This window comes from Sander vitreus, chromosome 6, assembly GCF_031162955.1.
Source record: "Sander vitreus isolate 19-12246 chromosome 6, sanVit1, whole genome shotgun sequence".
NCBI lineage: Eukaryota > Metazoa > Chordata > Actinopteri > Perciformes > Percidae > Sander > Sander vitreus.
The window spans coordinates 12,096,890-12,124,659 of NC_135860.1; the positions used below are offsets into that span (position 1 = coordinate 12,096,890).

A 27,770-nucleotide genomic window follows, 5' to 3' on the forward strand; every position below is an offset into this window, starting at 1 on the left:
TATTGAGAAGTGTTTCAAATGTTTGTGTCCTACCCATTTATATAGCATACACGAGGGGGATAGAATATTATAAACACCTCTGGATATAATGCAATCAGTAACTAAGACCTTAATGCTAAAATATACATCATTGAATTACACCTCTATGACAGTGTAAAGGACAACCTTATAGGCATCATAACAGTAGGCTTTATGGTAGAGCAGTTGCATTACATACAGATAGATAGATAGATAGATAGGCAGACAGACAGACAGACAGATAATATAATATAATATAATATACCGGTAATATAATAAATGGACAATATTCTGCACTATGCATATTTATTTATTTATCACTCTTTGTTACCTCCAACTGTGCAATATGTCATATCTATTCACCAGCACCTTACTCATCTGTGTATCTGTGTTTATATACTGTCTGTTTATATAAGGGTGTTTATTGTGTAAATGTTATTACTATTATTATTATTATAACTGATTCAATTTTCTTGTTCATATACTTTATGTATATATATTTATATATCTTTATCCTATGTCTACTTAATGTGTATTTGTGTTATTCTGATGTGTGTACATTGTTTTTCTTTTTTCTTTTGAGCTGCTGTAACATAGGAATTTCCCCAGTGTGGGATTAATAAAGTCTATCTTATCTTATCTTATCTTATCTTATCTTATCTTATCTTAATATAATATAATGCAAGTGCAGTGGAGATGCAGTTATCACGATCGACAACTAGATGGCGTCAGACAGACGTCATCAATGTAGTGAGGATAGGCGTGGTCACTGCACACTTCACTTCCCCCTCTCCTTTCTGAAATTTTTGCCATTCCAGTTGACGGGAAACAACTGACAGACCGTAGAATCAGAAAACTGGATCGATTTATTCTAAAAAAAAAAAAAGGATTGCTTTTTGTATTGACCGTATATCGGTAAGTAAAACGGAAAGATTAGTTTGTTTTGTTGTGTAGTTGTAGCTAATAGCTGTACTAAACGCTGGACTGTTGTGTTTTCCACATGCGTAACGTTAGTGACGTTATCGACCGCAGGACCTGTTTCGCTGTCTTCTATGAGCTAACATTAGCTATCACTATCTTTCTTTGCAGGCCGTTAGTCGGTTTTACATTCAATATACTGTGTGCTCGTCGTTATTCTTTGGAGCACCGAGGTGTTTTACTGTTTTATGGTTTTAACTAATATTCGACAACGCATTGCTCGTTAAAGGGAACGGGTTTTATAGTCAAACCGACCCGACTGCCCTGTTTTGGTTTGTTATAAGGGGGCAGGAGCAGTCTGGTTCTCTGAAGCTTAGCTAGCTAATTGAGGGTTTGGTTTGAATAATTGACATAGACATGTGTCAGTTGTAGCCTGTGATTTACTACCATGCTCTTGACTGTCTTTACACACTAAACAATCCCATCGATCTAATAAAAACGGTTGAGTTCATGATACTTTAAAATGAGCAAATGAATAATTGTTAATATCCGTGCATATTTTAATGGTGGTGCCATCAATGTAAAGCTGTATTTAAGGTTCAACACAGAAAATAGTGTTTGATACTGTCATAACACTGTTATTGTTTATGGATCCATTGAGCAACATACTTTGGTATCCAGCTTTCTTTCATATATCCAACATATCAGTATACATTGGGGTGTATTTTTTCAAATACACCCCAATGATATCCAAGAAAACATCATTTTCTTAGCTAACTGTAGTAATGTTTATACTTTGAAATAGTCTTGGTTTATTTTATTTTGCCTCAAATCAGGATTCAAGATGTTTTACACTTGTGGACCCAATGAAGCAATGGTGGTGTCTGGTAAGAGATTTGCTTGATTTATTTTGCCTACATCTCATGGATTCATGATTATTTCTCATTATAACACAGACTTTTTTTTTAAATTTTTTTTTTTAGAAAAGTTGGTTAAACACTTAAGCCTCCATGATTATGAAATATTGTTAAAATTGTCCAGAAGGTCACTGTAATAATCCTGTGGTAGGAAACCGGTTTAGTTCACAGTGGACAAGTAAACTTGTGTCACATGATTTAGTCATCACATGTCTTGTGATAAAATGATATTGAGCAACACTAGGAATAAAGAGTAAAATAGGAATTGTCCAGCTTGTTATAATATGTAGCTGTAATGAATAAACAGCATTACTCATATTGTTGTTAATACAGGGTTGCAAGTTCAACTATGTCCTAGCTGTATGTTTTCTTTCCCTCCAGGCTTTGGCCGTTCTCCTCCTCTGATGATTGCTGGAGGAAGAGTGTTTGTTCTCCCATGTATTCAGAAGATCCAGAGGTCAGTCTCTATTTCTTTCTTCTGTTTTAGGTATGAAATAACTGCCTGATTTTAATGTTTAGTCAACAAACAAAGGAAATAAATGTTCATAGAAGGAAATGTTACGCATACCATAACTATTCAGAATGCTGTATCCTTTACTGGTTTTAAAGGTTTTTTACTGGCTGCTGTTTGTTATTACATCTCATCCGTGCCACCTTTCTTTTTATTGTATGTCCTTTCTTCTCAGAATCACACTCAACACGCTGACTCTAAATGTGAAGAGTGACAAAGTCTACACCCGTCATGGGGTCCCTATCTCTGTCACTGGCATTGCACAGGTATGCTTTGAGAATTGGATGACTGAAATACCATTAGGCTTCTATTAAATGGAGTCAAAAATGCTGTGCATATTTCTAGAAAAAAAAGTTATTAAAATCAGGGCTGGGTACCGAATTTAATACTTTTTAGGCACTGAACAAATGGCCTCTGAAGTATTGAGTATCGTCATTCAATGCCCAATTTCAATACCTAAGGAGTAAATTTCATCAGTGTCAGTGAGCCAATAAGTATGCAGCATGCTTCTACCAAGATCTAATAATATCTGTGATTAGTTGTCTAACGTTGCATGTCGCAGAGGCAGGCAGGAAAAACTACATTACGCACAGAACGGGGCTCATGTAGTAGGAGTAGAAAAATAAATAGATAGATTTGTGCCTCAATGTGTAATGTTGTAATTTCTTTTTGTTTTATTAAATTGGTATCAAAAAAAGTATTGTTTAGGAACCGGTATCAAAGTCACGGTATTGGTATCGGTACCGGTATCGAAAGTTTTTGAACGATACCTAGCCCTAATTAAAATATATTCAACATATTTTGCATTGACCCCAAAAAGCAGGGAAGGGGGTCAGCTATTTAAAATCAACATCTTTCTACAGAAGACTGTTGCACATACAGGCCTGATGCTCTCTGTATGATAAATGAAGGATTTACAGTATGAGTGGATGGGAACAAGTAGCTAGTGGGTGATTACTTTAAAAATACAAAATTAAGGAAACACAAGCAAATTAAACTAGTGCAAGTATAGTAGAGCAAAATACTCATCAGTAGTACTATATATACTGTAAACCCACAACATGCATATTCAGTTCAGTTTGAAGGTTATGTTGGTACACAAGGGAAAGGAAGATGACACTTAAAAAAGGTTGAGGCTGGATGGAGAACGTCAATGGGACGCCCCCATGTCCAACCTCCAACTCTTTTTTTCACTTTCACCTTCACTTTCATTTTCTTTCCCTGTCTTTTTTCAGGTGAAGATCCAGGGCCAGAACAAAGAGATGTTGGCCACCGCCTGTCAAATGTTTATGGGCAAGTCTGAGGCTGAGATTGCCAACATTGCACTAGAAACACTGGAGGGACACCAGAGAGCCATCATTGCCCATTTGACCGTGGAGGTTGGTGTGGTGTGGTGTACTGACCTTTGCTGACTTGCTTGACATTTTCTGCCAATAAAAGATTGTTCAGCCTAATGTTTTTATTAACCACTAAGTGAATGCCCATATACAACTAGTATGAATATCTCTCTATTTGTGTACAGGAGATCTACCAGGACCGTAAGAAGTTCTCCGAGCAGGTCTTTAAGGTGGCCTCCTCTGACCTGGTCAACATGGGAATTGGTGTTGTCAGCTACACGCTCAAAGATGTTCATGATGATCAGGTACTTTAAGTTAGATTGAGTTAATTTTTTTTGCCAGTGCTAATGACAAAAATCTGATGATCAAAACACCAAACACTAATTACTGGAGCAGCAGCAATCTGAAGTGTTGCTGTGAGCCTGAAAACCTTTTTTTTTTTTTTTTAATATATGAAAGCTTTTAGTCTCGTATGATTTCCTCTGTTACAGTATGATATTGACTCAACGTCTCTGATTCAAAAGTCCTGAACAACTGCTCTTTACATTAGTGATGGATTAGGTCTAAGTGATTTAGTGGTAATGACACCATCTCTTGTTTTTGTTTGCCTAATGCACTACCTTCCTTTTTACTGCTCCAGCTGTGTTCATAGTTGACTCTCTCTCTCTCTCTCTCTCTCTCTCTCTCTCTCTCTCTCTCTCTCTCTCTCTCTCTCGCAGGACTACCTTCACTCCCTGGGTAAAGCTAGAACAGCGCAGGTGCAGAAGGATGCCAGGATCGGAGAGGCTCAGTACAAACGAGATTCTGTCATGAGGGTAAAATAAGCTTCTTTCTTCATCCCTGTCATTCTGCCTATGTGCTCATATGGGTAATCTGAAAATGATCACAATCCATCATTTGAAAAGAAATACCCAAATTTGGTGTTTTGCTATATTGTCTACACAGGAGGCCCACGCGATGCAGGAGAAGGTTTCAGCTCAGTACAAGAACGAGATTGAAATGGCAAAAGCCCAGAGAGACTACGAGCTGAAAAAGGCCGACTATGATGTTGAGGTCAACACCAAGAAGGCTCAGTCAGAAATGGCCTATCAGCTTCAGGTACAGTTCATGGTCTGATCTTCTAGGGCCAACGCTGTGAGGCCTTTAAATTTGCTGTGTTTTTGTTATGCTGGTGAAATTTCTGTTCAGCCTGCGCACACCTCGTTCACAGATTTTTTTTTTTGGCTTGCTGTTTGTATCAATTGGACCGATCCAGATTGTAGACGATACCTGATTACTTTTCAGTGATTGAAGGCTGAATAGTGTTGGAATTTCCTTTTAACCTATGCTTCCCTCTACAGGTGGCCAAGACCAAGCAGCGCATTGAGGAGGAGAAGATGCAGATTCAGGTGGTGGAGCGGACTCAGCAGATTTTACTGCAGGAGCAGGAGATTATTCGCAAGGAGAATGAGCTGGAGGCCAAAGTTAGGAAGCCTGCAGAAGCAGAGAAATACAGAATGGAGAGGCTGGCTGAGGCGCAGCGGTGAGTGCTAGAGCCGTAATACTGTTGTCTTGTATAGTACTGATTAGGGTTGGGCATCGTTTTGATTTTAACAATTCTGATTCCAATCCCGTTTCTTCCTTTCGATTCTGGTTCTTATCGATTCTCGATTCCGATTCTTTGACGGTTGGAGTTGAAACGGGTCACATGCCTATTTTCTCAAATAAGAGGAACGTTTTATTTTGATTCAATGGTGGTTTGCAGTTTTACCGGGCTTTTTCAATGTAAAATAAAGCCACACTAGAGCGCTGCTTACTGTGCTCCAAGGCTGCAACACAACAAACGCTGGTCGCTTCGGAAACCAAAACTTGCGCATATTAAATTGGGAAGTGATGATCGGATTTGAAACCAAATCCTCTTTAACGATTCCAATAAAGAAACGATTCCGATGGAATCGTAATTTTTGAAACGATTCCAAGTAGGAATCGGTTCTCGATGCCCAATCCTAGTACTGATGAGAGTTGATCATCTATAAAACACATAAAAACAGCACAGAGAAAGGACAAAATTAAACAAAAATTTACTTAAGACAGTTAAACAATTTCTAATCTCACTTCACTCCTGGCAGCCTGCAGCTTATCATGGAGGCCGAGGCTGAAGCTGAGTCCATCAAAGTGAGTCCTGCCGCATGTTTCCTTTTATTCTGAAATACTCCCATCTCATTTCCACTTTACCCTTCCTGTCTGTTCACGAAATCACATTTACCAATAATTATTACTGCCATGACATGTAGTCTTTCTATTGTAATCCTAACTGTGTGTGTGTGTGTGTGTGTGTGTGTGTGTGTGTGTGTGTAGATGAAGGGCGACGCAGAGGCTTTTGCCGTGGAGGCTAAGGGCCGTGCAGAGGCAGAGCAGATGGCCAAGAAAGCAGAGGCCTTCGAGCAGTACAAAGATGGAGCCATGGTGGACATGCTGCTGGAGAAACTGCCACTGGTCAGTTTGACTCTCATGGATGAATGAATAGATGAAGAGAAATGTTAGAGCTGTAAAATGAAAATACGGTGGGATTAACAAACCTTGCAAACTACAAGTGGTCTTTTTACTCTAACAAAAGTTGCCACCTGTGTTTTTTTTATTTTTATTACTCAGTAGACTTGTTGTTGGTGTCACAGCATGGCCTCATGCCAGAGGACCCTTAGTATTATTTTTTATTTTATTCTAAATTAGTTATAGGTGATTAATCCACATTAAGATCGTTTGACAGCATTTTATCTATCTTTATGAGCCTTTCCACTTGCTGTTATCATCAGCATGGCCGCATGACAGTTAATTCACAGTTAAGACAAGTTAATTTAGTCCTGTTGATTATTATTTGGGAATTACTTATTTATTCAAAATCTGTCATTAAGCAACCTCAACCTTTTAAAGAAAATCAAACAAAAATATATTTAGTTACATATTTCTCTTCTTGTTGCAGCAAAGTTGTGTGGCTCTTATTCAGGGTTTCTGCAGGTTTCACCATGCAAAATTTAAGACTGTTTAAGACCTTTTATGACAACATCAACTAAGCCCTAAATTCAGTTTTTTCAAGCCAAGTATCACTAAACTTGCACTTCCCCATAGCTGAAGAATAAAAAGTGTTTTATGTCTGTGGTACAATCCGAAAGAGACTCACACAAATAACACCCTGTTAAATGATTGATTCCTCTGTTCTTTCTTGTCCTACAGATGGCGGAGGAGATCAGCAGACCACTGTTACAGGCTCAGAAGATCACCATGGTGTCCAGTGGCAACTCAGAGGTGGGAGTAGCCAAACTTACTGGAGAGGTGCTAGATATTATGACCAGGCTACCTGCCGCTGTGGAGAACCTCACCGGAGTCAGAATCTCTCAGGTAAGCTGGCATATGTGTGTAAAAGACAGACGTGAGACAGAACGATTGGTGCTGGTGTTTAAAGTGTCTCTCATTGACTTTGCAGGTTGGAGCAAAGCCCTCCCGTGTGAATTAAGGAGAGAGGGAGAGTCGAAGTAATCAAGAGAGGTGTCATCAATATTCAGACTAGGAGCTCCACATCTCCTTGTGCCTATAACCACTGTAACGACTGCAGCAACATAGTCTTGTCTGTGTGCATGCATGTTTCACTTGTGTGTCTCTTTTTCCGGGTTCCTCTTCCTTCTAATGGGATTTTTTTATTGTGCTGCAAGACATACATTACATTACATTAATGAAGCTACTTATTTTCTTAACCAGAGGAGACAAAAGCCCCTAAGTAGGAATTCCTGTCTTTTGTTGTTTTATACTTGATCTGAAGTATGCAAGTTTTTTTTATTTTTTATTTTTATTTTTTAACTTAACTGCAACCAGCCTCATTTTCTCTGCATAGGGACTTGGTCAATCAACTGTTTTTTTTTTTTTACATTTAATATGGAAAATGTTTATGGCTGTAGTTTTTTTGTGCCTTTCAATTCCTTAAATGGTGTGGAGCTCCTTATTATAGCACCACCTTATAGTTTTGTGGTGGGTGTATCATTGCTGTTATTGTAGTTCTATAGAATTTACCCAACACAACCTAGCTTCATGTTTATTTGCTCTTTGTCCAATTGTCAATTATTACACATTTGTAGTGACTGAGTTACTGGGCCCAAAACCATATCAGTGGAAGGTTTTCTTTTGTGTTTCAGAATGAAGGAGGAGGAAGTGGTTGATGTGAACGAGCTAAAATGGTTTCCCAAAACAATGACTTTTGACTTAGCTGCCTAGATTTTAAACTGACTTACGGGAGATAGTATAATGTTTTTTATTTGGTGTTCTGATTTTCCACAAGCATGTGAATCTGAGTATCATAGATTTTGACTTGATTTAGACTTTTCTTTAACAGTCAAAAGCTTTCCAGCTTCCAAGCCATATGCATTTTGTTACCGCCAAGTGCCTGTTCAAAACTCAACAGTCAAGTCAAGTCGCACTTCTTTACTTAGGCTGCATTCACACCAAATCAGGCGTTGTGGCGATTAGCGCAGGGTTACGCGGCGATGTGTCACTTCAATGGCTCATTTGCCATTTCATTGTGTTTTGTCTGATGGTGGGTAGGATTCGTGATGGGCCACTGCAGCGTGACACCAGGTTGCGTTTCGCCAAAGGTTGGCCGCAGGCTGCTGGTTTTTTCAGCATCCTCTGCTGTCCCCACCGCCGCTGCCTAAACGCACTACACACGCACTAATTGGCCTTTTTTGCTGCAACGCCTTTGGTGTAAATGCAGCCTTAAGCCTATTACACTTCTCTCGTCAGGGAATATTTCCTCATATCCAACTAATCCTAAGCTATTGGCCATCACTAGAGACGGCCATAGATGCAAGCCAAAGTCAGTCTTTACGTGTTCTTGTGACTCGTTTACTTTCCTTAAACATTTGTTGTTGCATGTGTGTACGTGACATATGTAGTTGTTACATAGCTTTAAAGATGTATACTAGTCAAATATTCAAGATTTATCTGTAGGGACAGTGATGTTCTAAGATAACAGACAATAAAATATGGTTTGAGTACTGAAACCTGTTGCTTATTTTCCCATCAAATTACATTAATTGAAGCGGCTGAAGTTTCATTTAAGACCACATGGAGCAGACGATCGATGAATCGATCAGCAGAAATTTAATCAGCAACTATATTAATAACCTAATCATTGAAGACAATCAATTTTCAAGAAACCAGTTTGAAATCAAGTTTGGAAGTTCAAATGTGAAGATTTGCTGCTTTTCTTTGTCTTATATCATTGTGAATTGATTATCTTTGGGTTTTAGACTGTTGGTCAGACAAAACTAGCAAATTGAGGATGTCACCTTTAATTATTAAGGGCATTTTCTACTTTTTTTATTGACCAAACAATTAATCCCTAATGAAAAATGATCGTCAGTCACAGCCCTAGAGTACGTAGTGATTTATTTGAAAAGGTTAACTTTATTAAAACATCTACAAAAATAGACAAGGAATTACAATGGCATCAAGGTAGCAAGCGTTCTACAGAGATACAGAAGACCCCAAATGTAACAGAGTTTTCCATATATTAGTAAAGAAAATTACAATTCTGTCCTCAATATGTACATACTATTATGCTCAACCTCAAAGAAACAAAAGGACGAAATCAAACACCAAGGAGTGTCTAAGTACATACAGTATATATAAAAAAATATGGGTTTAGTTGAACTACAGTGTATCAAAAATGACTCAAATGGCACAACCATTCAGTATACAAGTATTACTTGATAATCTTGATCATCTCAGGACTGATTTACAGTGCTATACAATCAGTAAGGTAGGTAGCTTTGATTCTACCGCAGTCAGCTTAATGTACTAACGTGGGATAATGCAGAGGTTAATGTTGACAATCGCACTGAAATCAGGACTCCCAGAATTCCGTTTGAGTAATGCCTTAACTGTTTTTAGAGTACAGTAATGCATTTTGATGAGCGGTCTCAACACAAACTGAACAAAAGGTTGTCATACATTTAAAATGAGATGAATTGATGGTGCCATTCCATTTTTTAAATTATATTTTACATCTCATGGTTTGGTAATGCCTTGTAGGGGGAGGATTTACCAAGGCAGACAGACAGTCCTGGACTTTGATCTCCCTTGGTAAAAATGTTAAATCACTGCAAGTGAAATGCATTAGAATCCACATCGACAGGAATCCTATCAGGCCCCTCACAGAGAAGAGTTTCATCATGGCCAAGGATATGCATGTAGGATTTAAAGTGCAGCTGGTTGTGGAATTTTACATCTATCCTTTGTGTCTGGGTCGCAGCCAGATACAAAAAATTGCCAAAACACCTGAGCAGTCACATCTGAAGATGTCCTGTCCTGCCCACTGCCCTGGCTGGCAGTATTGTCTCTCTGCTTGGAAAAGCTGTTCCATTTTTTGGGTCACGTCTCCTCGGCAGCAGCAGACTCTCCTCTTCTGTGCCGTTTCCTCAGGTTTGAGAAGTCTATTTGGCACCAGGGATACCGTCTCTGTGGCTCAAAGATGGAGTTCAAAAACTGCTTGGACTTTCCGACTACATGGGGGGTCGGTAAACAAACATCGCAGAAATGGGGCTGCTGTTGTCTTGTCCACGTCATTTCACATTAGTCCACAATAACTGAGTTACAGCTGTGGATGTGGGCCACTATGTAAGGTTTTGGGTTTGAGATAGAGGATTGTTAAAGGGTCAACAAACACAGTGAGAGGACATATCACTTATGTTCTAGAAAGCCATCAGTCATGTCTGAAAGTTAAAATCCTTTCATAGACTTTTAATGGATTATCATTTTTGCATCTCAGATGGGCAAAAGGGGCTGAAGCGTGGTGTAATCTTACTGATTTAGACTGATTAAAATGTGCACAGTAGGTTATACATACTATAAATACTAAGACAATCCCTGTGTGTGCACTTTGATGTCTAAACGATAGGTGTGCTGTTCAGAGAAGTTTGTGTGCCGTGTGCACCTCCACCCGTAGCATTTGAGATGGATAAATTTGTGAAACTTAATAATTGTTCATGTCCTAGCTTGCTGTGGTCATTGTTTGGAGTATTTTATGTTATTAAATCTCTGCAGCTTCCTGCGTCATTAACTCTACAGCACTTAATCACCAGTCACACAAACCCTGCTTGTATGTTTAAGTATCTGAGAAGAAAGAATGTTCCTATGCAGACTGCACCCACCACCAACCACCCGTGAAATGTAGCTCCAACTGTTGCCTGTCTATGCTGGGGTTAGTTTTGCCTTTGGGGTTGGGGGTCTGATGTGGAAATAAACCGAACCAGCGGTGTCTCAGCCCCCTTCACCCAAAAAAGCACAAATATAAAAGCCAACAACCCACTCTCCTTTCTCATCTGCCTCTGCTGTGCAGCACCTCCACCACACCTTGGCTCTGTAGCAAGGATGCATAAACGTACGAGACGGTTCCCCTCTTTAGCGTTGCCTCCGTCTTTGTTGCGTTTCTCTCTTTACACCATGTTCATGGCGTCCTCGGTAAGAAAGGAGTGGATGTCGTCGAAGGACGGGCGGAGCTTGCAGTCTCTGTACCAGCAGCTCAACATGAGTTCGTAGAGACCCTGAGGACACACAGCCGGCCTGCTCAGATACACCTGCAAGAGAGAGAGAGGGAGATGGTGTATGGAGGTGGGGACCATTTGATTAGTGAGACCTTTTTCCACATGTGATAAAGCCAAAGTTATTTTTTTTTTTAAATTAACAACTGAGGACAGAGCCTGAAAGACTCTGTGTTGTACCTGTCTGCCCTGGTCTCTGAAGAACTCCCCAGCGTTGTCGATGACTTGTTCATCTGTGAGGTTGGAGTACGGCTGCTCCTGACAAACGCTTAGCATCTCCCACAGAGTGACCCCAAACGCCCACACATCGCTGGCCGTGGTGAACTTACCCTGGGAGCACACAACCACACAGATAGACACGGTCATTTAAAAAAAAAAAACTTTTTAAGATGGCCCGTAGGTCGGAGTCGAACCCGGGCCCGCTGCGTCGAGGAGTAAACCTCTATATATGGGTGCCCGCTCTACCAACTGAGCGGTCATTTTCAACATCATAACCTCCATCAGTATCAAAATTATTATCCGCATCATTGTCATCGAATGGCAAAATTAGGGATGACACATTTACTAGATTTCTTTCACATATGAGTACATCATTATTGAATTTTACAGATTTTATATTTGTGCTATTTTTTAAAAGGAGCAGAAGGGTTAAACACATTTCGTCGGTGCATCAGATTCCCACTAAAGTGTATTTTTGATAATGGAAATGGCCTTTATACAATTTATTTAGTTTTTTTTTAATACAAAGAAATAATAAATATATATATATATATATATATATATATATATATATATATATATATATATATATATATATATATAGTCAGTGTAAAACAATATAGTTGATTCTGATCAACAATAACCAAACACAACACACCAGATGCACAAACACCGACATTCCTGTAGTCTCACCATGAGTATACACTCCCAGGCCATCCAGCGTATTGGCAGCACAGCTCTGCCCTGGATCCTATAGTAGTCTCCAGCATACAAGTTCCTGCTCATGCCAAAGTCAGCTATCTTAATGTGACGCTCACCGCCCTGATCCTCCCCGCTCTCACCCCTCTCACCCCCAACCAGACAGTTACGTGTGGCCAGATCCCGGTGCACAAAGTTAAGGGACGAGAGGAACTTCATGCCTGACGCAATCTGGCTGGCCATGGAGATGAGTGCTGGGTAACTGGGGGTGAAAGTTGACAGATGGAGGCAATAATAAATAAATCTAAACTATTACGGTTTGTTATTTTATATCTGTTAACATGTGCAAGTGACTGTGCACATTTCTGGTTTACCTGATGGCTGGGGTGTTGTGTGAAGGCCCTGTTTTGTCCAGAAGCACTCTGTGGGACAGATACTGGTTCAAATCTCCACATTCCATGTACTCAGTGACCATACAGAGGGGATCGCTGCTCACACACACTCCTAGCAGATGGATAATGTTCGGGTCCTTTAGGCGAGACAGGATTTTCACCTCTTTCAGGAAGTCGTTCCTACCAGGACAAGGAGGAAGAGTGAAATGCATCAGAGAGATGAAAGGGATATCGCACAGGAGGGAGAAAGAGTGAAATATGCTGATTTTAGGCCAAATGTAAAAAAAAATAAATCACTTGAATCAACACTCCCTGCCTGCAGCTCTAGGTGCCTTTCCACCACATTGATTTGTTTTTGTGGTCACTGCACATAAGCTTACACAAGATAGGAGCTTTACCTGTCCAGCGCAACAAGGGAAGAGAGCCAAAGTAAACAAGCAGCTGGTGAAAAGAGTCAAACATCTAGAAAACCAGACAGGCCTTTTTCTCAGGAGCTGGAGGAACAAATCAGAGCTAAAATGTGAGAAAATATTGGACTTGTATTTGACAGGTGAGACAAACCTCTGCTCTGCTTCTGCTGCCGTTGATTACCAACACATTAACTACAAGGAGTTGATAAGTTGATAAAGTACGTGAAGGCTGGGTGCTCTGAATTTGACGAGTATGAGCAGTGTGAACGCTGCAGTTCAGTGAACACATACAAAAGGAGAGAAGAAGAGAAAAGCTGTAGAAGTGAAAAGAAAAACTGAACTAGTGGCAGCCTCAGTCTGTCTGAGAGTCAGAGGCGGACAAAATAAAAAGGGCCACCAGTTGCATGCAGTCGGGCACCAGCACGCAAAAAGTATGGCACAGCGTCATGTTTTCTTAAATTTTAAAGACCACCCTAGAGTGCACTTAATCATGTTTTACTCCTCCCTGAGTCCTCCAGTGCTGTAAACCACAGTGAAGCAGGCTCAGCTGTGTATGATGTTACAGACCTGGCATTCTTGGAGGCATCCGGGCGCAGGATCTTCACTGCTACCAGAAGAGGGCGACCTTTTCTCACATTAAAGGGGAACTCCAAGTTGGGAAGGTCTTGAGGGTTCTCGATTTCACACAGGTGCACCTTTCACCAAAGAAATACAGACATTGTTAAAGCATAATCACCCTTTCACACACACACACACACACACACACACACTTTTCCAGTCATTCTTCACCTCTCCAAACTGTCCCTCTCCTAGCTTCTCCTTGAAGATGAGACACTGGCGCGGCAGCTCCGGCAGCGGGGTGGCGTCGGCCCCGGGGCTTGAGGAGGCCAAGGCGGGCACAGCATAGGTGTTGTTACCGCTGACACCCTGCAGACTCACAATGTCTGCCTCAGCGTAATGAGGGACACTGGGAGGCAGTGGGGGAGACACAGGTGGAGACAGGGAGGGGTAAGGAGGGGAGCCAGGGTAGGGAGGAGGCTCCTCTTGAGTCGGGGGGAAACCCTTCTCCATGTCCAAACCACAGGCTGAAGGGAGGAGGACAAGACAGACAGGGTGGATGAAATGGAGAGATTACAAGAACTGTGTGATTAAAAACAGCTATGTTTTTCCTTTATGGCGGTCTGTAAGAGAAAGAATCACATGCTATCACAAATTCAGACAAGTTGTTATAAAGGGATAGTTTGGATTTGGGGAAATCTCATTGGACAATAACAATTGTCTACACAACTGATCTGGCTTGCAGTGCTTATACTATTTTTCCTGCTTAATTCCTGGATGATGATCATGTAGCAGGTATCCAAATCAGTAAAGCATATAACTGATCTTCTTGTCATGGATGAGTAAGAACTTTTTTTTCTGGGACATTGTATTGGTCTATTCTATTTACATTTAAAACTAAATGAGAATCTACTGCTGTACTTTCAGTTCAAATTTAAAGAAAGGTGTAACAACTTAACATTCAACACGATCAGCTTACATGAGGCTCTGAGGGCATACATAAGTCGAAAGACTTGTGGGGAGTGTGGCTGAATAATACGTTGTTGAACCTTTGTTAAAATGATAATGCAGATTAGAGGAAACTTTCCAACCCAATGCACACACTGCCACGAACAGGAACACTGCATTTTAACGTGACTGTTAAGATTGATGCTGTATTTATAAAGATATTAAACAAAAATAGTTGATATTAGGCCGAGAAGTAATCTTTTAAGTGCTAAACCCTTAACATGTACAGTATTGCCTATTTTTAAGTTATTTAATGAATTCATTCATTATATAATGATTTATTTTAGAGTAGTGCCTTTGTGATTCCACAGATTCACACAGCCAAGATTGTGAGTGAAGCACACCATTGAACATATTAGGGACTACGCATCTACAGCCATGCTAACAGCGTTGTGAGGCTGCACTTAGCCACAGCTGTCAGTCTAGACCAATGTGGTAGACCAACAGCCATTAACATTTTCAGAGCCACGTTGGCTAAACAAAGGCATCGATGAGTTTGTCAGTCTTTGGGTAAGTTTGAAAATGTGTACAATTCCCCAAATATCCCTTCAAACTAAGTTATTTTGAGTGGTGAGTGACTAATTATGTGAGTAACAGGAGGGATGATGAGAGTCAAACACATGCAAAAAAGACTAATCATATCCCAGAAGCATTTATTTGTGCGGTGACTGTGAGAGCACTGATAGATAGATAGATAGATAGATAGATAGGTAGGTAGATAGGTCGGTCCTGACTATGTTGGCCCAGTCTGAGGTCTCTTACCCTGGGGCACATTGAGGCTCTTTTCCTGAGCCTGAGTGGTGCTGGGGACGACTAGGGACCCCGAGCCTTTTCTGTGATCTGACAGGAGCAGGTGATAGGCTGGGTTGTTTAACAGCAAGGCTGCGAGGGCACACACACACAAACACGCACGGCACAAGGCGGGGTACAAGCAGGAACCATGATATGGATCATATGGATTGTACAAAGTGGCACATGCCACAAAATACACACACACACAACAAAACACAATAACAACCATTAGCATGATACTGTTAGCATATCGATTATAATACAAGGGAAGGAGGAGGGGTTTCACTGACACATGGAGCACAGAACAGAAGAGCAAAGCAGGCAAACAGGCAAAGTTAACACAATTCTAACAAACAACAAAAACCAGTGGATGAAATAATGATTCTGTTACTCATGTTATTTCAAACTCACACAGGCGCCTCGTAAAGAGCATGCAGACCTCCTGTAGTGCAATGCAAGTGAAGGAATGCTTTTTCTCCTCCTTTTCTTTTTCTTCCCTTTTCTCAGAACAATAGCTCCTTTGTGCTCCCCTCTGCACTGTGCATCTTCTTGGAGGCACTCTTCCTTGCAGTGTGTTTGGAATACTTTTTTTTGGTGTGGTGAAATACAATGTAATACCATTGTTTTCTAGATATGCATGCCACATTTCTTCTCCTGCTGGTTCCCCTTTCCACATGAGTTTGCTTATTTATACGATGAACAAACGGAGGTTGTGAAAGACACTCAAATGAAGCAGTCTGCCCAAACCACATACATGTTTGTAGACCTTTAAATTCTGTACATATGGAAATTGCATTGTTTAACTTTTCCCACTGACTCCATGCCTATTGTGTGGTTTGCTATAGATCAATCTCTGTCAACGTACGTCTGTAATGTGTGACATGTATTTAGCATGTGGCATGTTTTAGTGCATGGCGGCATGTTTTATGTCAAGCTACTCATGTTGTATGTCACGCTACTAAACTAAATGTGAGTTTTTTTTGGACTGAACCCTGACAGTCCAAAAAATGACCCCTGTCATATCTATAATTGCACTCCTTGACTGTGTGCTTATGTGCATTTGTAACTTACCTGTGCTGTCTCTGTGATCCCTTGGTCGTAGCAGAGCGCTGGGCTCTTGGTACTCTCCTTCACCCTCTCTGTCGTGGTCGCGGTCGTCAGGGAAAGTGTGGATGCGCTGGTAGCGGCTCGAGTAGCTGTGTGTGTTGTTGATGACCACATTGTCCGAGGGGACTGACAGGTGAACCCGCAGCTCATTACTGGATAGACTACCCTGGGCCTGGGAGGGCATAGGATTTAACGGTGAAATGCAGGAAATGCAAGATGCGGAAAAAAACAAACTCTCAGTTGCCAGTTTATTAGGTACAGCGAGGTAAAACTAATGCAGTCTAATACAACGGTTCTGCAATGAACCCTACATTCCTGAAGATTAAAATGTTCATGTTCAGAGAATCCTCTTCATCTATCATGTCCAACCAATTTATATTAACGAGATTAGGCGAAATATGATTACCTACACCTCTCAGTATAACACCAAACTGCCACTCAACAGTTTCTGTAAAAACTGAACATTTTAACCTTCACTAAAGGTAGGATTTCGGTGTTTGGTGTTTTAAGCCCCCAACGTCGTCTTCCAGGCAGCGCTGCCTGGAAGGCACTAGGATTAGGCAATGGTTAGGGTTAGGTGCCTTGAAGTCGGCAGTCACAGCGCTGCCTTGAAGTCGACGTTGGGTGCTTAAAACACCATCGAGCTAGGATTTCTTGCAGCACTGTTTTATTAGACTGCATTAGTTTTACCTGCCTGTATCTAATAAACTGGCAACTGGTGTAAATGCATCATTTGAAATCCTACAGCAGATGGGGATCACACGGTGGTAGAAACAACCTCTAATCTTTGAACAATATGAAGTAATGTACAAGGATTCCCACAACACATCCAGATGGAGATCCAGTGGTGCTCTGCCAAAAGACCGGCAGTTGTTATCTCAGCCTGCTATCAATCATTTAAACTGGATTAAAAAGGGACAATTCAGCCTAATCACACACAAAAAAAAAAACATTTTCTCACTTAGGGTTATTTATTCTGTAGAAAGCAATTACAATGAAAGCTGTTAACAGAAAGATTGATTGATTATCCAGAGTAACCGGGACATTGTTTCTGAAAAAAAAAAAGGGAGTAGAGCTTTGAGCAACACAGACAAAATGTCATCTACCTTCACCATACTAGGGTGGTAACAGAAATCATAGAGCTAGATGTTTGGTTTGTCTACTAAAACCAAGACTGCATGGCTAATAGGGCCAACTATTTTCTAGATTAATTGATTAATTTATAAAAAATGTCCATCCAAGTCCAAGGTGTCTTGTTTTGTCATTAAAAAACTCAAACATATTCAGTTTAATATGATATAAAACAAAACAAAAAAAAGCAGGAAATCTCCATATTTGAGAGGCTAAAAACTGCTTTTTCTGCTATTTTTGCATGAAAAATTACTTATACTTATCAAAATAGTTGGTGATTATTTTTCTGTCAATCAACTAATCGATTAGTTAACTAATCATTGCAGCTCTAATGGCTAGATACCAATTACAACCATCCATTATCCTTTATAGGGTTGCGGGGTGCTGACATTGGGCGAGGGGCAGGCAATCACAGGGAAGACACATTAGTCAACAATTAACCTAATTGACCTTAACTGCATTGACTCACCTTGCCCAGTATCTTTTTCCAGTACTGCCTCCACAAGATGACCGCTATCACAGCCAGCAGCAGAAGGATGATGCCCACCAGGCAGCCAATCAGAATAGCTGTATTACTGCTGTCATCCTTGGCTACAGGAAGCCCTGCCCTGGGAGTGTTTGCACCAAATTCTGCATCTAGAGGAGAGAAAATACAGGCGGAAATGTTAGGTGTTTGTATGTGTATAAGCTTGATTGTACAAAACCTGCAGTTATTTGTGGGTCTCACGTGTTGTGTATAGATTACTATGCAACACTGTCTATTTCTACATGCTGGCATTAGTTAATGAATGCACCGTTCAGTCTGTGAGCATTAGCTCTTTCAGCGCAGTCACGCACTTACTGGGGTCACAAACACCGACATACAGTAGTTACATCAGGCTTAATGAAAATCTGATGGGGTTTGTCTGTTTGTATGCATCCATTATGCCTGCTCATACCACAGGGCTTCTCGTTTACCGCTGCTTTGAGAACAAAATGGGAACACTGTTTTGCTTTAACTCTGTAGTTAAATATTCATTATAATCATTTAGTTATTTTTTTCTCACTCAAAAGGTCAAATGTGGAACTCTCTTACAAAAACAAAACGATTTTGGAACAAATAGCACAGTTAAAAAGACCATATTTGAGGCTTTTATGTGTATGTAAATATACACCTGCAAGCACACACACTTATACACAAACACACACACTTACAAGCCAAAGATTTACACACCACATTTTCACAACAGAAAACAACCCCTTCCCCTCTCTCCCTCTGTCAGTTCAACAACATGCGGGTGATAAATAAACCCAAACAAAGCCGTTTAACCACAGCCAGTAACAAGGACAAAGCAGCATACACGCCACAGACAACCATTTCCAGCTTTTTAAAAAGCCTGTTATTGTTTCGCTGTGTAGAACAGAGCCAGTTCCCCAAAAAAACATGCAGTTTGCGAGACCGCAGGAAGCCAAGTTGTTATTGTACATAAATATAATGTACTATAGCTCCGTTAGTGTTTTTCCTACAGCTATATATCTTCAAACCCAGGGGACAGAGCCCAGTGCCAAAGCCAGCCCCTGTAATCCCTCCTACATTATACTTCATACTCTTTACTAAGCAGTGGGACAGTTTTAAGATGCTGGAGGAGGACCAGAGCGGATGGAGCTACCTCCCGTCCCTCGGTTCATCTGCTTCATTATTATTTTTTGCTCTCTCACCTGACAATGTCCAGTTACCAGTGGTGTCCATCATGAAGGAGGTGTTGTTGGGGAGTTCTGAAAGGAGTGAGGGATGGACAAAGGAGGAATGTGTGAGAAGAGAGGTGGTGAAGAATCAGAATAGGGTGATGAGGAGAGGAAATCATGGATAGCAGGATTCTGGCTCATTTGGCTTTTAATCCATGTAAATGAAAATCACTAAAAGTTCACACCAACTTTTTGAAAGCTAGACTGAGAAGATCAAAACATTTGACCTTTAGTTTTAAGCCAGATTTCTCCTGCCCTTTAGGTAAAATGAAATCTGAAAGATGAGCATCCGGCATTGACTAAGGTTCAGCAAATGTTTGGCTCAAAGCCAAAGGATTTCAGAGCTTGTGATGAAGAGGGAGGCTAGTCAGACATGGGCCTCCTTTGGCACTGCCTGCCTTTGGCTCTGCTTTAGACACATGGCTTAGACACACTGCCGACATGCACACTCATCAAAACTAGAGAGAAAGAGACAGGCACAGAGACTAGAGGTGATGAGGGAGAGATCAGGGGGAATTAGAGAGGCAGGAGAGAGCAGTGATGTAGATGAAGCAGCATGGTGGGTGACGAAAGGGCGAAACCCAGAAAGAATGGTTGGTGGAAAGAAAGATAGTGAATACAAGAAGATGTGGGGGTGAAGAGAAGGAAGACGAAGAGGAGGAACAGCAGGACTCACCAGATGGGCCGGTGGTGGCGTTGGAGGAGCTGTGGCTCAACGTGGGAGAGGAGGAGGTTTGGTTGACAGGACGAGGAGAGGAAGTGGTGGTAGGGATCTTGGGAAGATCAGTAGGAAATGAATCAATCTCCTTGACATCCTGCTCAAACGGCTCTGGATAAGGAGAAAAAGAGAGAGAGGGGGGGAAACAACTGAATGAAAATTAAATCATGTTTTCTAGGTTTACCTATGGCTGTCCTCTGCTGTTAGGAAACAGTGGTTGTGGTCACAGCTGGTTGTGTTTCCAGCCAAACCGTACTCATCGCAGAAGTTTATGATAATGATGTTGTTTTGACGTGGAACTGATGCATTCCTTAGCGACTCACGTGAATGATTTTGTATTGATAAACTTTTACCTTGGCAACCCTAAATTAACTGTCCAGCTAACTCTCTCTTATTTGTTTTAAATGCCAAAATCTCTGTATTGTGGTGTGTTTAATAGTAATATCAGCTGTCTGGTTTGTTCTAGGGGTGGGGAAAAATAATCGATTCTTAGATGCATCACGATTCTCTCTAGAACGATTCAATCGATTCTGATTCTTTTTAAATGTGTTGATTTTTATTTAAAGAGTCTCCAGACAAGTACAAATCAGAAAACAGAAAGACTGAAAGAGGATGGGATAATGGACAACAACTTAGAGTTTAGGCAAGAGTGCAGAATAAACACAAAAATGGCCAAATATTGTGTATATACACACACGATCTAATAAGACATGCATAAAATAATTAGGCAAAACACATAGGCTGTTTATCTACTTTATCACATTACATCTGACCACCTCATGTTTCATGATCTAAGAAGCCAAGTATCCACCTTTAAACATGACTGAGCCTCTGACATGGAAGATTACTGTGAGAGAAGGTGACTTTCACAAGCATGTTTATGGCTTAAGCATGGAATGACCACAAAATAAAAACCTCAGTAGACAAAACATTTCATTAAAACTTGTGTGACAAATACTGTATATGTCAAAATCTAAGCTTTGTCTAGCTGCTTTGTCTAGGAAGTGATTAGCAAACTCATATTTATATGTATATTTTTAAAAATCACGCATGAAAAGGTACATAAAAAAAATTGTTGCATCGAGATGCATCGATAATCGGTTTAGAATCGAATCGTTGGCCTCTGAATCTAATCGTGAGGTGCCAATCGATTCCCACCCCTAGTTTGTTCCCTAACTAACAGTTTGTCACCCAGGTAGACAGTTGAGACGGTGCAACTGTTGCTAAAAATCAACCACGTTCTGGTACCAGTGGACCAAATGCTTGTAAGCTCTGTCCCATAAATAGAAATTAGGCTGCAAGATGTGGTAGTATGGTGATGTAGACTCCAATTTTCCAGTGTCAGGACCCTGAAGCAGACCAGTGTGGCTGCTGGTGAGACCAGCAACCAGACATGCCAGACCACTGCTGCTGGGTCAATTAATTTTAGCTACCTGAGTACGGTGTGATTACTGAGCACTTTGCTGATTCTTATCATGCTAACACTGACAGTGTTTTTGAGTAGAGAGGACAGTTTAATTAGTCACAGCCATCTGGAGAGCAGCAGCAGAGTCCTCTTTCCGACTTCCGATCAGATACGCGTAAATCCTGTCTTTACAGAAGATATCGACCTGCATAGGTCTGTTTCAGCCCGTAAATAGGTTGATATTGATGATAAGACAACAGATGGAGGGAAAACACTTCACACTTTCTGATTCTCATATACTTTAAAATTAATTAGGAGGGTATAAAGTATAACTGATACAACATATATGTTCACGGTAGCCCCTTATAATGTATTTTTAGAGTACAACAGCATTGTTTTTCTGTTGAATCCCTGCCAGAGAATGGACAAGCTCCTTGACTTTAAAAAAATCTGATACCTTAAATCAAATAAAAGCACACAGCAAGGACATACGCTTGATTCTGAATGTCATTCTGTCACAGTAAGTTTTGAAACAGGCTAGAAAATCTAGCTCTTTCGAGTTGAGTTTTACTTTGAGCATTTTAAAAATGCTGCGGCTGTCTATATTTAGCTATTTTTGGGCAAAGCCAAATCTCTACTGGACCTCCTGGACAGTGGCAGACATAGCTCCTAGGATGTGTGTGACACAAGTGAAAAGCCTCTATAGAGGAAAAATACCTGTCAGAGCCCCAGAAACGCATATCTTACATGTGAAAAAAGTGATTGCTTCAATTCTGTTTCCTACCAGAGAGGAAGGATATCTCGCTGATGAGCAGCCAGCGGTCAGCAAAGTAGAATTTGCAGCGAAGGATCTGAGCCGGCCGGCCGCCCAGTGGGAGAGAGATGGGTCGTGAGGAAGGGTCCTTCAGATCCTCAAGTGGCACAGGCAGAGTGAGTTCGGGGGACCAGGGCTGGAGGATGCCAGGCTTAAAAAGACACTCTACCTTGCTGAAGACTCGCACACCCTGAGTGTGGCGGTTGTTACTGTGCACCTAGAGGAGGGAGACAAGAAGGGAATAGAAAGAGGACAGATGAACAGATGCAAGATGTTAGACAATCCTTTAATTATACTTACCTCTGGATTTGCTCAACGCAAACATCTGACAAACTCAGGGAAAAGCGTGGCTAATTCATTATTCGTGGAGAGGCACAAAGAGATTCAGCTAACGCACAAAATTAATTTAATTGCTTTGGCACGACTTTGAGCTGAGCAGGACGATAAGTTAATAAAATTAGAAAACAGAAGGGAAAAGAAAAGATGCAGGTAAGAAAGTGTAAACAAAAGACTGATGAAGGGGAACAGATTATATATATATCTTCTTTTTTCAAGCAGGGAAAGGCCAAAGAGAGAAGAATCCATAAAAGCAGATCTAATATATGAGGCGTCATTGTGGCTGGAAGGAGGAAGAGGAACTTGAGGAGAAGAGAGAGGGACGTGAAGGAAGATGGAGCGTGTTTAAATGAGCAAGCGAGAGGTCAAAACTGTAGATCTGAGAGATCTAAAAGTAAGGAGATGGTGGGAGTTTTTCCTCCAAAAGAGAAGTGTTGCGAAGGCTGCTCTGATTGGTTAGCTATTAAGCTCACACTTATTGCAAGGCCAGCCACTTTAACCTAATCCACATGTACACACACACACACACACACACACACACACACACACACACACACGTTGGTGGTAGTGGTGGGGGTCTAATAAGTCAACAGAACCAAAGTAATTCACTACTCCTTTAGGGAAAACAGCTCCAATGACCTGCACTAAGCTTAATTTGAGAGCAAAACACTGCATTCATTATGTTCCGCTTGTTTCATCATAAATCTAACCTACATTTATAAGTTCCCTCTGATCTTTTTGTTTCGTTTGCTCCGTCTTCCACATGAGATTGCAAAAACAAATGTTTTACATAAATTCCCAGAGAACTGGCTCTTTACAAAGGCAAATCAGAGGGTGTCCCAGTTTGTTAAAGGTCCTGTAGGAAGTGCACATTATGACTAGCAAAAGGTCAAAGAGCAGATTTCCCTTTGGGAGAGTGATTAGGTGCAGGTTAAGGAACTACAGAGACAAGTCAAGCCAGAATTAGGTTCAGGTTCCCACTCTTTATTTATTTGACCTGTGTGTCTAACTTAGCCGCTCTGCCAGGACAGCATAAAGGTGTATGTCAGCTGAGGTTAGGGAGGGAAAACCACTGGGGAAAAGGCAGGAAAAACAGGATAAAGCCTAAGAAAAACACTAGGAATACCGCTGGGAACATTTTTAAAAAGGTAACTGAGAAACACTAGAATAACCATGAATATGTGAAGAAAAAAAAGCTGAGAGAGAACATTCAGAAATTTTGGATTTCAGTCAAAACCAAACCTCTAAAAGATTACTTGTCACTTTATAAGACTAGCTGGGGATTCATGCTGTTCATTATGCACATGTATAGGGTGAATCCCACCCAAACCAACATTCCAACCCGCGTCCAACGAGACAACACAGTTATAACTCAAACTGGGTTGCTCCACAAACCAACCCAAAAGCCACACGGATGCACAAACAGACTGTGATGCAACTCGGTGGCACCCAGAGAGCCAAGCACAGACGCGCTGTCCCATGATAAACAATGGCACATTAAAACTAATTAAATGGCTGCAGAACTATTCCAGTCAAAATGCTGCTTTCTGATACGATGGCAGACACATAAATCTTCTGTTGGAGTTCCTCCTTTTAAATGAGGTGATTAACAAAATCATTTAATAAACAGGTCTTTGTCTGCATACTTGTTTATTTCATATTAATGTTTAATATCTTTATGTATGCACCAACCACCAAGGCAAATTCCATGCAAGTGTTACTTAATTAGCAATAATACCTTTTCTGATTCTGATTGTCTTCACATAACACACAGGAATCTTTTACGGGATCTCATTTTAAAACATTAAGGAGTTATAATTTAAGTTGAATAAAATCTGTTTTACTTGTTTGATATGCAGATGTATGCATCAAGGTGCTCTAAAATGAAATAATCTCCTCTACAGGGGGAACAAGTGGTATATCTAGAAAGTTTGTATTATGAATTGTTTTTGGCACTCTTGCCTTTATTGGATAACTGACCATATAGATACAGACACAAACGGGAAGAGAGGGAATGATATGCAACTAAGGCCCTCGGCTGGAGTCAAATCAGGGACGTTGCACTTATAAGGTACAGTATGCGTCTTAACCACGAGGCCACAGGGAGGCCCCGTTTACTGTTCTTGAGTCTTTGTCCGATGGGATAACAATATTCTGCATAACACTGACATTCATTTACACACAACAAAGACATCAGATCTGAGCATATTTTAGAAACATCCCTGAGGACAGACCGGAAACTGCAATGACATCTCTGATTTACAGGCAGCTCCATGCGGTCTAAGAATCCAGTGGGATCAATGTCCTGCATAACACTCTGAGATTCGTTTACACACAACAACGCATGCACTATCATCACACAAACTTTCACTGTTTACCTGCATGTTGTGGAAGACACGTGGTTTCTCAAAGTGGAATTCAACATCCACGCTGCCTTGCCCAAGGGCTTCCCGGCTCCAACCCAGGTAGTCATACCCAGGCCACACCCTCAGCTCTTTAGTTTGTATGAAGTCGTCTCCTCCCAGGACTCCATCACACAGCTGACCCAAGCCTCCAAACTGCATCCTGCACACACACAGCACAGTATGTCACTTTCTATTTACAAATGTATTCAATGTACTGGCATGCAAATGTGCATAAATAAATATATATACATAGATGTATGGACACACGGACACACACACACGGGGACACACACACACACACACCTGGCTTGCATCAAACATGTTAGCTCATCCGCTAGCAAAATGTTTCAGCCCCATTACCCACACAGCCCATGAACTTCCTAGTTCACCCCTTCTTTGCTCCCTGCCAAAACGACCAGGAAACACGCCTCAAATCCCTGAGCAACTAAAAGAAAATATTGGCATTCCCTTTCGATTAGGCGGACACCAGAATAAACTTGCAAGAAAGGATTTGGCTTAGACCCCACTTTAGTGCTAACAGATGTGACAAGTGCTGAGGAGAAGATTTTGGTATTCCACTGATCACTCCACATTGTTGATCGTAACACAGGTGAATGTGTTGCAATTTACACCCATGGCTGCATCGCTTTCATAATGCATTTCCATGAAAACGAAATCCATTTATTTATTTATAAATAAAGTTTATAGGAATGTATGGAGATGAAACACTGACTCATAAATAGAAATGAAAAGGGTTTAAAAAAATAAAGAAAGAAAAAAAAAGAGCCTAGAGTGCCTGAATATCTTACCCTTGCTCAGTGCTCCCATCGTAGGTGGAGTCGTTAAGATAGACAGGCATGCCAGATATGCCAGACAGGTGCATGACGTGACCCACTGGAGCGGTGTAAGCCTTCAACCCATCTGAAAAAAAAAAAGTAGAAATATTCAATACTAGTCATGTGATTGTTAAAACAAAGCATGCTTTTTTGTCGTTTTATATGTTAAGAGACAGACATGGACAAGCTGCATGTGAAACTTTACATTTCCATCATGAGTAGCTTCACATTTTACTGAGCCAACATTAAACAGTTATCAATGTCGCGGGGAAACGGCTACAGCTGGTTTTTAAGTAGTAAAACAAACAAAGAGGTCCGCTGCTTAGGTCCGCTTGGTCCCAGCCACCATTAACTGGTGAAACTCAAGCGTTTCCGCTCCAATATACAGCTAATCAACCCGCTCCCTGAGAACAGAGGTGACGTCAGCAACACGCTCTACAACCCGCTGCTTTGCTACCCATAATAAACAACACTTCACAAAGGATTTACAGTATGTGTGCAATATGCTCTGTTTGCATATAAATGAGTGTCTGTGGATGCGATTATGCACTTAGATGTGTGTTTCATTTGTGTTAGAGAGTTCCGGTCCAAACTGAATTATAAAACAATAAACATAGGAAAGAAAGAAAGTGTGCCGCCATAATATCTGATATGGGATAAGAGGAGAAGCAGAATGTGCATTAAACTTGACATTCTGTACATACTGTATAATCTTTAGCTTTTGGACGAATTGAGCTGCACTGTCACAGAGGCTTTTAGCCTCTGTGACAGTTGCAATGCCTCAAATCAATGCATGGGACGCATGGCAAAAACATGCACTCGTAAACATTACCATCAAACAAATCTCTCTTTTACGATCTAATACAGGAGTAAATCTAGGATGAAAGTAAACTCGGTCACCTTCACCACATGAAATGTCATCTGATATCATGGTCATTCTATACCTCTGTAGTCTCTTCATGTCTCTCTCACTTCCACACAAACACCTACCATTCCATACACAACCATAGAGCTCCACTCGAAGGCAAACACTCATAACCCGGTCAGCCAGGGGGTAGAAGCGCACCATGCGGGCCACTATGGGAGGGCCCAGGTCTTTCAGAACAACATCGTAGGTGTTCTCATTCCCTGACACCACCTATGGGAGACAGGTACAAATATTCACACACACTGTACATTGCTTGTCTCCCCGTTATCTGTAGGGTTAAATGAACCTCGCCTCATATGGAGTTATATTTGTGCCTCATTTCTGAGTGAGAATGGTAGATTTAGAGCATAGAGAAATACATTTTGCAAGCACATAAATTACATTTTGAAGAGAAATTATACACAAGCAAAAAACTAATTTACACAAAATCTATTCTGTGCTTAATAAATGTATTTGCATGCTTGCTATTATCCATATTAAGGTACAATAATAACTCTTCTCACTTTTTTTTCTTGCTAGGCTCAGGCAGTTCTCGTAGGAGCAGCCTACACCAAAAGATTTACATTGGCTTGCAATCTCTGAATATTTGTTGCTTGGCAAAGTTCTGAAAAAACTAAAAGTTTTCCCCATGCTATAATCTAGTTGTGGTATTAAACTTAAACACAGTGCAGATGGCATTATCTGCACAAGGTAAGCCATTCATTGTGCATAGTGTGGAAAACTAAAAGGCAGTGAAGGCTGCTTTTTGCCTGAACAGAAAAGTTACAAGACAAAGTTTAGCTGGTGCAATGCCAAACTGCTCCACTTCCCAATACATAATAAATAAATCTAATGCAGATTAATAATACAACCCTTGTGTTAAACATGACATTCATATTAAAAACAGCCACAGTATATTGAGCGGTTTCCTATCAATAATGGAGCGTAAACCTAAACGGTATGTTCCTTAATTCCCCAAAGCAAAGCTCATTTAATGACATTTAAATTGTCACTTTTCTTAATTTGTGTACACATGAAA

The 27,770-nt window shown here is 40.8% G+C and overlaps 2 protein-coding genes across 4 annotated transcripts in view; one reads left to right on the forward strand and one right to left on the reverse strand.

The window, feature by feature from the left end:
- The first annotated feature begins 806 nt into the window (after positions 1-806).
- On the forward strand, positions 807-8,728 carry flot1b (flotillin 1b). The gene is made up of 13 exons (XM_078252571.1): positions 807-933; positions 1,773-1,823; positions 2,235-2,310; positions 2,540-2,630; positions 3,600-3,743; positions 3,887-4,006; positions 4,421-4,516; positions 4,647-4,799; positions 5,042-5,223; positions 5,810-5,855; positions 6,039-6,176; positions 6,912-7,076; positions 7,162-8,728. Exons 2-13 carry the CDS (start codon positions 1,781-1,783, stop codon positions 7,189-7,191), a joined length of 1,284 nt encoding a protein of 427 aa, XP_078108697.1. The 5' UTR covers positions 807-933; positions 1,773-1,780; the 3' UTR covers positions 7,192-8,728.
- A 371-nt stretch (positions 8,729-9,099) lies between these two features.
- The window catches only part of ddr1 (discoidin domain receptor tyrosine kinase 1), a 38,579-nt gene continuing 19,908 nt past the window's right edge, over positions 9,100-27,770 (reverse strand). For 2 of the 3 annotated variants that reach the window (XM_078252568.1, XM_078252570.1), the window contains 15 exons: positions 26,815-26,962; positions 25,798-25,909; positions 24,962-25,148; positions 22,218-22,464; positions 19,987-20,139; positions 19,284-19,340; positions 18,055-18,221; positions 16,419-16,626; positions 15,318-15,437; positions 13,779-14,074; positions 13,557-13,684; positions 12,562-12,759; positions 12,182-12,449; positions 11,450-11,599; positions 9,100-11,305 (listed from right to left, as the gene is read on the reverse strand). In XM_078252568.1, the coding sequence (XP_078108694.1) occupies positions 11,165-11,305; positions 11,450-11,599; positions 12,182-12,449; positions 12,562-12,759; positions 13,557-13,684; positions 13,779-14,074; positions 15,318-15,437; positions 16,419-16,626; positions 18,055-18,221; positions 19,284-19,340; positions 19,987-20,139; positions 22,218-22,464; positions 24,962-25,148; positions 25,798-25,909; positions 26,815-26,962 (2,580 nt within the window). In that variant the 3' untranslated portion in view covers positions 9,100-11,164. The remainder of the gene's footprint in view (positions 11,306-11,449; positions 11,600-12,181; positions 12,450-12,561; positions 12,760-13,556; positions 13,685-13,778; positions 14,075-15,317; positions 15,438-16,418; positions 16,627-18,054; positions 18,222-19,283; positions 19,341-19,986; positions 20,140-22,217; positions 22,465-24,961; positions 25,149-25,797; positions 25,910-26,814; positions 26,963-27,770) is intronic. The other variant, XM_078252569.1, reaches the window with a different exon arrangement.